Source organism: Gossypium arboreum, chromosome 1 (genome assembly GCF_025698485.1).
Source record: "Gossypium arboreum isolate Shixiya-1 chromosome 1, ASM2569848v2, whole genome shotgun sequence".
In the NCBI taxonomy this organism is placed as follows: Eukaryota; Viridiplantae; Streptophyta; class Magnoliopsida; order Malvales; family Malvaceae; genus Gossypium; species Gossypium arboreum.
In genome coordinates, this window is record NC_069070.1 from 123,394,202 (window position 1) to 123,408,337 (window position 14,136).

Genomic DNA, 14,136 nt, shown 5'->3' on the forward strand with positions numbered 1-14,136 from the left:
ACTAATTTAATATCTAAATTAAATATTATGTGGTCTAATAAATATTTGACATTGAGATAAAAGAAAAACTCAAATACTAAATTCAATCAAAAAGAAAATTAGAAAAATTCCGTCCAACTTAAAAAGGTAAAAGATACAAGTACAAAATAAATAACGGTATAACCGGAACACACTCATGTATAGATTTGAAAAAGACAATAATATCCTTAACGTGACCTTATCAACCCTAATCTTCTCCCGATTACTAAACTTTTACCCCCAAATCTTTCCCCAAAACGAATTGAAGAAGATTACTTTCTTCTCTTTGGACCTTTCCACTAACCTTCTTCAAATCTATTTAAGGTCAGTTAAAAATCATTCTATGAGAAAAGATTTTGATATTCTTGTTGCTAAATGATTGGTCATTAGCTTTATCTTTTTCATCTTTATTTCCCCTGTTTTTTCTTTTTGGTTGAAAGTTCCTTTCTTTGGACGTAATTTTGTTTTGGTTTTGTTGTTATTGGCATGGGAGTCTTAATAACGGGAAAAGGTTAGAATGATTTCCTTATTTCAATTTTTCTTTACATTTTCAAAAGTTCTTATTTTTTCTTGGTGCTTGAAAGTAGCTATCAAAGTGGCCTGGTAGTTTTTTTCTCTTATTTTCTTTCTGGATTTTCCTCTTATAAACTTTCGTAGAGTGAATTTGAGCTCAAAAGGATACATGCGAAATAAAATAAAATAAAAATTATTATTTGAAATTATGAGGACAATTTCCATTGTGATCACTGTAGTAAAATGTAAGCTGTTCAAAAGTTTGAATTTTTACATTATATAAGCATTTTATTTTGGTAGATGAGTTTAGAACCTGGTTTTAATAGATTATTACTAGTACTTGTTTCTTGTTTAGAAGTAAATTGCTGCTTGCAAATATGAAGATTGGGTGTTTAGCAATTAGCTTATCTTTAGGAAGGATGGCATAGTTTCGTTTATTCAGTTAAGATAATAATTTGAAGTATATCTAGGATACTCCTTTGTCTCCTAGCAATACAGTTATACTGTTATGTATGTTTCCAATGAATTAGGTATTGCTTATTTCATGCTTTGGTTGTTTGTACATATGGTCAGATGTGAACCATTTGAATCATATCTTCTCAATTTTCACTATTCATGAAATTTCACTTTAAGCAGTTGACGGTATTAGTTTACTTCTGTTAATGTCAAATGTTCATTTTGTTATAGTTATTCTTCACAGTGCTCATTTGGAGCTCCCTGAATGGTTTGTTCATTGGCTTCAAAATTGTTGGCCCTCTTAACTTCTTTACCTGACTGAAAAAAGTTAGCTCTCTTGCCTTCTTGGGTAAGACAATGGTAAGTTGGTCATTGCATGGAATGAAGTCATAATTTGTATTGGTTGCCCCATGGAAGACCACACTTTTGTTGTTGGTCAGGAGTTCCCTGATGTCAAGGCCTTCCGTAATGCTATTAAGGAAGCTGCCATTGCACAGCACTTTGAGCTGCGTGTTATAAAGAGTGACCTTGTCCGTTACTTTGCCAAGTGCGCCACAGAAGGATGTCCATGGCGTATTCGTGCAGTTAAGCTTCCCAATTCTCCAACTTTCACAATTAGAAGTCTTGAAGGAACACATACTTGTGGGAAAAATGCACAAAATGGGCACCATCAAGCTTCTGTGGATTGGATTGTGAGTTTTATAGAGGAACGACTACGGGATAACATCAATTACAAACCAAAGGATATATTGCATGACATTCATAAACAATATGGGATCATCATACCATACAAGCAAGCTTGGCGTGCAAAGGAACGGGGACTTGCTGCTATTTATGGCTCTTCAGAAGAAGGATACTGCATGCTTCCCACATTTTGTGAGGAAATAAAGAAAACAAACCCTGGAAGTATTGCAGAGTTATTCACCACTGGTGCAGATAACCGTTTCCAGCGGCTATTTGTTTCCTTTCATGCATCCATATGTGGATTCTTGAGTGGATGCTTGCCTATTGTTGGGCTTGGTGGAATCCAGCTTAAAAGCAAATACCTCGGTACTTTGCTTTCAGCAACTGCTTTTGATGCTGATGGTGGTTTATTTCCTCTTGCATTTGGCGTTGTTGATACAGAAAATGATGATAGCTGGATCTGGTTCTTATCAGAGTTGCATAAGGCTTTGGAGATGAATTCTGAGAAAATGCCACAGCTCACTTTTCTATCAGATGGTCAAAAAGGCACTTTAGATGCAATAAGGAGAAAGTTCCCAAATTCTTGTCATGCCTTTTGCATGAGCTATCTTAGTGAAAGCATTAGCAAAGAGTTCAAGAACTCAAGGCTTTTCCATCTTCTCTGGAAAGCTGCATATGCTACAACTACGACTGTTTTTAAAGAGAAAATGGCTGAAATAGAGGAGGCTTCTCCTGAAGCTGCAAAGTGGATACAGCAATTTCCTCCTTCCCGCTGGGCATTGTTGTATTTCGAAGGGACACGTTATGGGCACCTCTCATCAAACATTGAGGAATTTAATCGTTGGATTCTTGATGCTTTAGAGTTACCCATAATACAGGTGGTTGAGCAAATTCACAACAAATTGATGTCTGAGTTTGAGGACCGTCGAACTAGAAGTCATTCTTGGTTTTCTGTACTAGCCCCTAGTGCTGAGACACGCATGCAAGAAGTTATCAGCCGTGCATCAACATATCAAGTTCTGCGGTCAGATGAAGTAGAATTTGAGGTTATATCAGCTGAACGATCAGACATTGTGAATATTGGGAAACACTCTTGTTCATGTCGTGATTGGCAACTTTATGGAATACCTTGTGCACATGCTGCGGCAGCAATCATGTCATGTCGAAAAGATGTATATGCTTTCGCAGAGAAATGCTTTACAGTTGCCAGTTATCATGAGGCATATTCAGAAGAGATATACCCCATTCCTCAGAAGATTGACTGGAACAAGTTCGATGAGGCGCCTAGTACTTTGAATGAGGATGCTCAAGTCGTGCGACCGCCCAAGTTTCGTCGGCCTCCAGGACGCCCTGAAAAGAAACGGATATGCGTAGGGGAGCTTAATCGTGAGAAACACACGGTGCATTGTAGCAGATGTAACCAGACCGGTCACTATAAAACAACTTGCAAAGCAGATATTATGAAGGTTATTGATTCTAGCCTTGTAGGATCTAATTTTGTACTTAAGTAGGTTGTAGATTATGAATATGGTACTAGGGTGGCCATATTTAATTCTGCACCCAATGTGAAATAGGAAATCTCCATTGTATCTCTCAGTATGTATGTATGTATGTATGTATAACTGGATTCAAGTTCGTATGGCTCTGGCTTTAGTTTTGCAACTTTTGCTCTTGATGAGAAATTCAGTTGGGCCTTTTATTGCACTCAAATACATCCAGTAGAAGGTGTCTTCTGGATCCTTGTTGAATTTATTAACAAAATTTAAAACTTTTATATATTTTGAACTATCACCACTGCATATTTAAAGATAAAAAGTTAAAAATAAAAATATGAACTTAAAGGTTAAAAATGCTTTTAGCAAAAAGTCAATTGAGTTTTTATGAAAAAAAATACAACCAAATGACTTTTTTTTTTAACCAAAACTGTCAATTAACTGAAAAAGTCACCAAAAATTGCTACGTTTCATTACGTGAAGTAGGCAGTGGCTGGAAGAGTAAAGCATGGGAGTAGCTCTTGAAACTTTTTGTTGAGTTGTAGGTCAAGTTTGTATTTCCTTGTACTGTACAGCCACCTAATCCTATATTTTAAGAAGTTGCAGATGGAGATGGAGGTGAAGAAGAGGTGGTGGGTTTAAACCTTAATTGACAGATATGAATATGAATCCCCTGCTTCAAGAGCTATTCCCATGCTTTACTCTTCCCTTGTTTCATTACAAAGTTTGTTCATCCTAGTCATCACTTGCACTGAACCGCGGGTCATGGCTCCAAATTTTGTTGTTTGCATCATCAATCACGGGAGTTGTCCTGGGTCATTGATGGATCTTGTTTGCAGAGCAGGAGCTCCAAAATCACTCATAAGGATACTTATTTGCCAAAATACTAGCCCTCCATAATTTTGTATATATTGCTATCTTTCTATACGAAAAGGCGTGAAGAGACATGGAGAATTCAAATGAAGAACAACAAGCTTTGGTCGTCAAATGATGGAATTCCATGAAGAAAAATGCTGGTGAACTGGGTCTTAAATTCTTCTAGAGGTCAATTACCTCCCACTTCTACCTTTTTTTCTTTCTTTTTTTTAATTCGTATCCATCTGTCCATCCACTCATAATGATTTTCATAATAAATGGATCCACAGTCAAAATTACAGGATTTTTGAGGAAGAGGGATTCAGACATCCCACTAGAGCAAAACCCAAAGCTCAAACCCCATGCCATGACCGTCTTTGTTATGGTATATTCTATGCCCAAATTGTATAGTGAATTTAGAGGAATGATGTGCAGACCTGTGAATCAGTCAATCAGCTATTCAACTTCGAAAAACCGGAAAAGCTACAGTGAGAGAATCCAATATTTAGGGGCCACACATTTCAAGTGTGGTGTTGTAGATGAACATTTTGAGGAAAGATTATAGACCAGGGTGCAGCATCAATGTCCCGACTTGCTGGCCAATCCACTAGCTCTTTAGCTGATTCGGTTCAAGTCATTTCTTGCGCACTGCATCAACTCATTAGATTTCATTAGGTTGGAATTGGCCTAATTGGTTAAGGAACATCATAAAAAGAATCATTTTATTCAATCATAGATAACTAATATATAATTCGTAAAATGACTAAAATAACATAAAAATGTCTGATTACAAGCTATATAAGTATAGAAAAGAACCTAATTTCTCATATTAAAGTATACACCTAATACAACTCTAGTATTCAAAAATTTAATTTGCTTAGTCACCGAGATGCCATGAATTTCGATACTAGTATTTTGTATTTGAGAGCAGGTTTGCAAGCCTACATTGGAAAGGGGGCTTGGCATAAAATGTACCCAAAAACAAAATGAATTTTTTTTATTATGAAAATTGGGTTCCAAATGGCGATACATGTGAAAAAACTATGAGTGCAAGTCCTGCGTACGAAATATAGATGGAATGAGATGCTGCCTCTTTCTAACAAGTGAAATAATTGCTCGAGACTTTAGAAAGGAGTATGCCAAGTATGGGAGATTCGTCAAGGAATGGTTTGGAATATTGGAAATAGTGGAAATGTTGATTTTTGGAGAGATGTGTGGCTGTCTGACATTGGATCACTGATTGGAAGATTGGAATTAGAGGAATAGTGACAAAATCATATATGGGTCGATTGCTTGAATGTTTACACCAAATGGTGATTGGAATTAGAGTTTATTGGAAGATGTTTTACCATACAATATTTTGCTTAAATTGGCAGCAATGCTTCCGCCGAGCAAAGAGGGCAATGTGGATTCTTTGGCTTGGAGATAGGATGCTAATAGGAGATTCACTGTCAAATCGGCCTATTCAGTGGCATCAAATAATTTAAATGGAGAGGTTCAAGAATGGTGGAAACCACTATGGCGTTTTAGAGGACCCAAAAAAATTTAAGTTTTCCTATGGTTAATGTGTTTGGGTAAATTATTAACAAACAATGAAAGGAAGAGAAGACATATGACCATTGGTCCAAGGTTTGAAGTATGCGGAGTTGAGGATGAAACTTTGGACCATGTGCTTTGTAGATGTATCGTAGTGTCGGTCATTTGGAAGCGGTTAGTTTGGGAGGATAAATTTGTTGAATTCATGATTATGTAGATTCCAAAATGGACTAACTAGATTCTTTCTAATCCTTACTTTGCTTGAGATAGTACTAGGTGGGAGATTCTCTTTGGAGTATTATGTTGGAACCTATGGAAGCGTAGAGCTTGAATATTAGAAAGGAGTTTGCGGCTGCAACAACAATGTATTAGTGTGATAGGCAATGTTAATAATAGTATCATAAGCATTCGCTCGAGGAGTGTGAAGTTGATTAGTTGGAGGAAACCTAATAAATGTATCTATTTAATTTATGCGATTCTTCTTCTATGATTAAAAAAAGAAAAATAAAAAACTTGAAGTCCACGGTTAAGTGTGGCATTGTCCACTAACTTAAATTTAGTATGGCATAGTTATATTCAAAGCCTCGATTAATTATTCAACAAGTCCTTCATCATTAATTCCCCTTCAAATAAGTCTTTATGTCACTTTCATAATTCAGAATACAATCCGGCTTTGATGTTTACTCCGTATCATAATTAAGAAATAATTAAATGACATCTAAAATGACACTCGTATTATAATTTTAATTCACTCGGTCATCGAGATGACACGAAGTTCAACACTAGGCATTTTGGGTGTTATACATCAGCCACGTCCTTGACGTTATGAATCTCCAACTCAAGTTTCACCGAAGTTGTGAGTTTATCCTTGAAACAAAAGAAGGCACTCATTTACTCTAGGTTTAGAATTACGTAAAATGAGCTTAGAAACTCTCTCACATACTCGCGTATTCCCCAAGGTGAGCAAGTCAACGTAGCTTTAACCCTCAAAAGCTTTCCCTTGAGTTCCACGATTTCGCTGCATAGGGCCTCCACCAAGGCCACCAAGGCACTTCTATGGTTGCAACAACGCCATCCATATGGCTCTCGATTGCCTTTAACCGACTCACCATTGGCTTGCCCTTCAGAACCACTTCCTTGCCTTTGCTCACAGTACTTAGGGTCTCAACCATCTTCTTGACCTCCATGCTCGTTGTTTCTTCTAGAGTTTTCGTTATCATCTCAATGACTTTGCAACCGAAGCTTTGGTACCACTTGTCACTTGTCCGGGGTGGCAAGCTATTGTTGACATGCTGTCTGGTGGCCATGTATCAGGCATGCCCCTTTGCCACCTTGTCCTAGGCTTTCTTGCACCTAATTGATTTAGAAGATCGTGTAAGCTGCCTAGCTATTCCCTTGGCTTTCCAAACTCATCCCTTGACCCTTGTAACTTGCACATGCCTTAGGAATGTCTGGAACCTTGTTTGCTCGAAAGGCCTTCGAGCCATGGAATCAGTGTTTCCTCGATGTGCTTGCTTGTCAAACTACCTGCTTGTTTCCCAATCAAAGCACCTTGATTTACCGGTGTAACACCCCGTACCCGAGGCCGTTACCAGAGTCGAACACGAGGTGCTAACCGACTAATTCATTTACTCTCACAGTCCAATTAAAAATTTTCCAGACGATTGGCTAACTGCATCACTGTCACCTTAAAAATCATAACTTGAGTTCCACAACTCGAAAATCAGATTCGTGATTTTTCCCGAAACTAGACTCATATGTCCATCTGCATATTTTTCTTAGAATTTTGGTCGGGCCAATTAGTACAGTTTATTAGTTAAAGTCTCCCTATTCCGTGGTTTGACTACACCGACCTTCATGCATTACGAATCGGATATCTCCCCGCAGAGGATTCAATCTCGATCTTGTTTGTTTCTATAGAAACTAGACTCAAAAGGAATCTATACATATATGGCATGACTTCTAAATGTCTCTAGTTAATTTATAATGAATTTCTAAAGTCGGATCGGGGATCCGAAACCGTTACGCCCTGTCTCACTAAAACTTTAACATCTCATAATATAATGTTTATATGAACGTTTGTTACTTTCCTATGAAAATAGATTCATCAAGGTTCGATTACAAATTTATTCGCTATTTAATTCCATTCCTACTATTTTTAGAGATTTTTCACATCCACATCACTTCTTCTTTGCCAAGATTTATTTTAAGGTAAACTTTACCTATTTCATGATCCTCCATGGATCAACTAGAGTTTGTCATACATATACCAAAAGTGATCATGAATAACCATTCCCATGACTAACTGTTACCAACATTTCCATACCTCTCGATGGACGACATACAAAATGATTACAATGCTATGATCAAAGTATACTTAAAGCTATTTTCGCATGGCTTATATACATTAACCAAAATATCCTCCGCTACTAGTCTATTCTATACATGCCATAAGATATTCCAAAACGTAGCGATACCAAACAATGGGTAGTGATAGTGTGACTAGTTCTTGACGATCCCCGAGCACAGTAGCTTCCAATGAGATCTATAAAACAGAGGAAACAAAGTAAACGAGTAAGCATTACAATACTTAGTAAGTTTTAAGCGGTGTCAACAGATAACAACCAAATTATAACATAGTTGTTCGTTTTTTATTTCACTCTTCTTTCGGCATACTATCCCTTTTCCGAATATGCACATCTCATCATATACAATAGGCGGATAAACTCTCACATAAAAGTGAGCTCATGTGACATAGATATATCATATGATTTCACATAACCTCTCACACTAAACCGATGTCACATAATCATAGGAATAGTCCCATAGATTGCTCTCGTGTGCATCATATATAAACTTGGAGTACATACTGTTTAACCTTTCGCATTGCGTATATTTATAAGCAATTCTTATTACGAAGTCTTACCCGACATAATCTCCACACGTAGTCATCGGGTCTTACCGGACATAATCTCCACACGTAGTCATCGGGTCTCACCCTAACATATTTCAAGTTTTATGTACATTTAATCACATGTTACAACATTCACATTAGCCATTCGGCTTTACCATATATACATATCACACATATATTTCACATTCATCACATCGGCCATTAGGCCTTATCACATATATACACTTTCACATTTATCACATTGGCCATTAGGCCTTATCACATATATATACACTTTCACATTCATCACATCGGCCATTAGGCCTTATCACATATATACACACTTTTTCATTCATCACATCGGCCATTAGGCCTTATCACATATATAACATATATACACACTTTCACATTCATCACATCGGCCATTAGGCCTTATCACATATATACACACTTTCACATTCATCACATTGGCCATTAGGCCTTATCACATATATATATCTCATACATATTTCATATTTTTCTTGTACATCAATTTCAGCAATAGCTTATAAGCAACTCAAATAGTTTTATCAAAGTTTACAACAAAATCACATATTCACTACATGCAGTTTTCCTGAGCAACAGTCACTAAATTGTTTATAACTGGAGCTACAAAACTCAAAATCAATTGCCGTTAATTTTCCTCGAATGTAGACTCACGTATCTTTCATCCATAAAATTTTCAGAATTTTAGGTGTGGCCAATCAATACCAGATTTTTCTTAAAGTTTCCCCTGTTTCACTGTTTGACTAATCTGACCACTCTTCACTACAAATCAAATTTCTCATTGTACAGAATTCAAAATGTGTTCTATTTGATTTCATTTAAAACTAGACTCATTAAGGAGTCTAAGTATATAAATCTTATCTTATAACCATTTTTGTACAAATTATAATGATTTTCCAAAAACAGAACAGAGGATTTCGGAGTCATTCTGACACCGTCCCACACAACTTTAAATATCTCTTTATAGGAAATTTCTTTGCTTCCACGGTCTCTTTTATAAGAAATTAGACCAACTAAGCTTTGATTACATATTTTATTCAGCCTATAATTCCACACCAACAATTTATAGTGATTTTCTAAAATCACATTACTGCTGCTGTCCAAGCAAATTGTGAAATTATCACAATTTGCTCTTAAATTTCTAAGTCCAAACACTTATGAACTTACCATTTGGGTTTAAGACATATCATGACCACATCATATCTTATTAAATGAACTCATTATGTCCTATTATGATTGAATTTACTCAACGATTAATCGCTTAAAACTTACCTCGGAAGTGGTTGACGACTAGATACCCACGGCTATTCATTTACTTTCTCTTTTCCTTTATCCGACTTTGATCCTCTAGGCTCTTGAACTAAATCAAACAATTTACTTCCCAATCAAACACAATCACACGGCATCCATATACATTTTAGAACCATTCTTAACATATTTACTACTCAAGCATGTAACTTAACAACTTAACCATTAGTTGCCGAACCACAAACAAAACATATTCATACGTCAATATCTCAAACCTTACCATAACAACCAATATGCAAGATATCACATATACATAACTTAGCTTACAAGAACATATGTATTACATCATAAACACATCTTTTACCAATTACCTCACTTAAGCCAAATTTTATAATCAATCACAAAGAAAAATATACCACAATCACACTTCCAAAATGAGCTACCTCCATGGCCGATTATACTTCATCATTAACATATCTCATTTTGAATCATATAATCAACATTTGTTCAAGACATCAAACCTCTTTAATTTCGGCTATTACTAATATAAACATTCACAAATCATATTCTTAGGAAGACCGATTTCTTTCCATAACACATTCATCTTAATAGCTAGCTTAGCAAACCTCGATTTAACACATAGTTGTTCATAACACAACTTAAGCATACTCTCCATTCCATCAATTCCAAAACTTAATGTCTTACTCAAAAATGCTAAAAAGAAAATCCAAGAGTCATCAATCCACCATCATATGTATCATTAACAAACTTCATATTTAGCATGCAATGACATTAACACAAAATCTACCTTGGCCGAATATCATCCCCATGATATAGTAAAGTTTTGAACCATGGACTAATTAGAACTCAAGCTAGCAACTAAGAACATGCATGAATCTCATGGCACAACCTCAAACATACCTTAATCTAGACACAAGTATGGCCAAACCTCTTCCTAATCCTCTTCCAAACCAAGCATGAAGCAAGAACCCCTTCCTTCTTCCTTAGAATTTCAGCTCAAAGAAATGAAAAAAAAGATGAACAACAAATTTTTTTCTTCTCTTTCCTTCAACTCACGGCAAAGGGGGGGAACACTCACCATTCTCTTTTCTTTTTTTTTTTGTTCCCTTTCATTATTAAATTTCCATGCTCATTATTTTATTTTTTTCTTACATACACCATTGTCCCAACATGTTTTATGACATGTTTTTACCCATAATCCCTTGTCATGGCCGGCCACTAGCTATTAGGGGGGAAATTTGACATGCAAGTCCCCCCTTGTGCTTACATGCACTATTAGGTCCTTATAGATTAGCCTATCACATTTCAAAAGTGTCACATAAGTCCTAATAACTGAATTCACATGCAATTGACTAAATCGAAGCTTGAAATTTTCACACATTCATATTCACATATTTTAGACCATAAATATCACATCCAAATAATTTGGTGACTCGGTTTAGCGGTCCCAAACCGCTTTGGACTAGGGTCACTTTAGGGTCATCTGCACCGCACGTGACAAGTCGACCAGCTATGACTAGAGGTGTGCATGGGCCGAACTACTGACTCGGCCCAAGGCCCTTAGAAAAATGAGAGGGTTAGGATAAAAATATAAGCCAGAAATATGAGTTTGGGCAAAAAATGAGGCCCGTTTAAAAAATGAGATGAGCCTCGAGTAAAACTTATTTTGCCCGGGCCTGGCCCAGCCCAAATTATATACTAAAAATATATATTTTTTATTTTTAATCATATTTACATTTTATTTTCAATTTTAATATAACAACTTTTTTATTATATTTTCAATTTGTGTATTGTTTTAAGAATTGTTTTAGTTTCATTTTTTTATTTATTTCTTGTTTTAATATTTATTTTTATGTTTTTAAATGTATTTGATTTATTATATTTTAAAATTTTTTATTTAATGAAATAAGCTAAAAAAAATTTTAATATGGGCCGGGCTGAGTTCGGGCTTAACAATTTTATTTCGGGCAGGGCTTAGACAAATTTTTAGGCCCATATTTGGTCAGTGGGCTGGCCCTAAAAACAGCCTAAAATTTTGTTCAGGCCCGCCCGCCCGCCCTTGCACACCTCTAGCTATGTCTAATCATGTTTTTCTTATGGTTTTGCTTCACCTTAGACTTCTAGGATCGGTCTGTTCATGTTTTCCTTTGTACCCTAATACCATTCGACCACAGATGGTTATGTACCAACAAATACCAACCAACCTATTTCCTGACTTAGGATAACGACTATATGTTTGTTTAAATTAGCCTAGAACCTACTGCTTTCCTTATCTAAGGAAAGATTTGTAAAATACTATCTTCAATTCTCCATTTCTTTGTCAAGAGTTCATAATTGTAGTGGTAACTGGTTATTCCCCTAAAGTTGATCACATGCACAAAAGAACTATACAAAGATGACAAGAAAGGAGTAATGGAGGATAATCATCAAGAAAAAGAAATTTATTGGAATATGCCCCTTAAACAGAAAAACAAAAACAAAAGGGCATAACAATGCATCCATGATGACAATCCAATGAATGCTAGGAAGAACATGTTGGATATAATTTGTAACATTCTAGAATATATATACTCATTACTTGCAAGTATTTATATTTAATGTATGTATTAGGGTAGATATATCTAGTTTAATGAATGTACTTGGAGAAGATGTATCTAGTAGTCATGCATGTATTTAACTAGGATACATGAATATGTTGAAATCAATAGTCACTTACTGTTCCGAAATGACCATTCATGCAATGGCGAACTCAACATGCAAAGCTGTAAGCTCATTAGAATAAGTGAGCTCAAACAAGCCTGCAATGTGAAAATCTACCAGCACACAAACAATTCCAACTAAGTTCATCGATAAGCTCCACTCAACTATTTTAAAGAAAATCTACCCCGATCCTTACTGACGAGTGCAAGCACCTAGCAATGTGAAAAGAAAACTAAATATGCATTGATCCATGGACAGACTAATATGCACCACCTTAGCACCAGATAAAATGCAAGACTTTTCACTCCAAATATGACCATGTTCTTCTAGTTAAAATTGATGTTAATGATCCCAAAGTTTCTTACTTTCGATTCTATTAGAAAACACACAATAATGCCATACAAACAACATTTTTCCTTGAAAAAGGAAATCAAACAGCACTTGTATAAGGAAAGTGGCCTTAAATATTTATTCACCGTAATTAAATGAAAACAGCCAAGTGTTCAAGAAATTGGAAACAGCTATTCCCTGACCTTAAATTTATATAAACTGTAGATTAAAGAATATCAACCTCATTTAACACTCAAGATTAAACTTACCAGTAAACAGAGAGTAGGCTAATTTCAATGTTGCAAATTTCAATCATATTGCAAATTTCAATGTTTAAACGAAAAATAGCTCCTTCTATCCCTTTCCAGTAGAAGTTTTCATATATAAGAAATGAACATTGCATGGTACACCAACATGGCTATATCAAGCCAGCAAAAAAAAAAAAACAAAATGTAGCGGTACAAGAAAATAGATCCTTTGTGTTCAAAAGGTTTTTTTGCTTGCTTAATCAATAGGTTGTTCTGTTTCCTAAAATATGATGGTATTCACAGGGCATTAGACAAGATTAAAAATGATTTAGATTTAGGTGGAATAGAAAGGTAAATGGTCAACCATGCCAGGCAAAGAATCATAACCAAAGATGCTGAACAGATGGCTGAGCTAGACAAGCAGTCACATCTCTTAATAGAAATTCTTGTAGTATTAAAGAACACAAAAACAATGTCTTTTGGTGTAAGAATACACACGAACTATCCAACTCTGACAAACTAGAGCAAAGTGGATTACCTGCTGGTCATCATCATTTTCAGCATGGGTTATTCCTAGCAATCTCCAACCTTCAGCATTCTCAGGATTTTTCATAACTTCAGCCTCTAGGGCAAGCACTGCTTCACTCAAAAGTCCTTTCCTCAATAGCTCTTGACCTTCTTTTAAAGGATTTTGATGACCAACATATGGATTCATATCAGAAAATACAAAGACACCCCTGGAAGCGTCCGACCGCTGAGGAACCTACAAGTTTTCACATCCAAAACATTCATGTAGAATTAAGGGAGGTTATAAAGTGAACTTCTTCAAGGCTACCAGACTTACTCATCATATGAATTTGCCCAGTTATCAGACGAACTATCTCCCAAAGCCCCCTCACCAACTTGACGACCAAATTATATAAATATAATTAAAAGTTTTATTTAATGTCAAATTATCTTTAGCATATTTTAATACTCAATATAATTTAAGTAGTGTTTTTTTTCCTTCAAAAATATAATATTTTTATTTGTTGAAATAATACTTAACATTTTTATAAATAATGGTTAACTAGTAAAATAATTATATATGATTTCT

The 14,136-nt window shown here is 35.6% G+C and overlaps 2 protein-coding genes across 3 annotated transcripts; one reads left to right on the top strand and one right to left on the bottom strand.

Annotated features, from left to right (window-relative positions):
* Positions 1–158: 158 nt before the first annotated feature.
* On the top strand, positions 159–3,381 carry LOC108480265 (uncharacterized). Of its 2 annotated transcripts, none has more exons than XM_017783192.2 (2): positions 159–342; positions 1,219–3,381. In XM_017783192.2, exon 2 carries the CDS (start codon positions 1,398–1,400, stop codon positions 3,180–3,182), a length of 1,785 nt encoding a protein of 594 aa, XP_017638681.1. In that variant the 5' UTR covers positions 159–342; positions 1,219–1,397; the 3' UTR covers positions 3,183–3,381. The 2 variants fall into 2 exon arrangements, with proteins under 2 accessions (XP_017638681.1, XP_017638682.1); XM_017783193.2 differs by having other exon boundaries at positions 1,232–3,381.
* A 4,374-nt stretch (positions 3,382–7,755) lies between these two features.
* On the bottom strand, positions 7,756–14,040 carry LOC108480671 (peroxisome biogenesis protein 5-like). The gene is made up of 3 exons (XM_053025333.1): positions 13,885–14,040; positions 13,579–13,803; positions 7,756–8,100 (listed from the first exon to the last, which is right to left on the bottom strand). Exons 2-3 carry the CDS (start codon positions 13,753–13,755, stop codon positions 7,990–7,992), a joined length of 288 nt encoding a protein of 95 aa, XP_052881293.1. The 5' UTR covers positions 13,756–13,803; positions 13,885–14,040; the 3' UTR covers positions 7,756–7,989.
* Between the last annotated feature and the right edge of the window lie 96 nt (positions 14,041–14,136).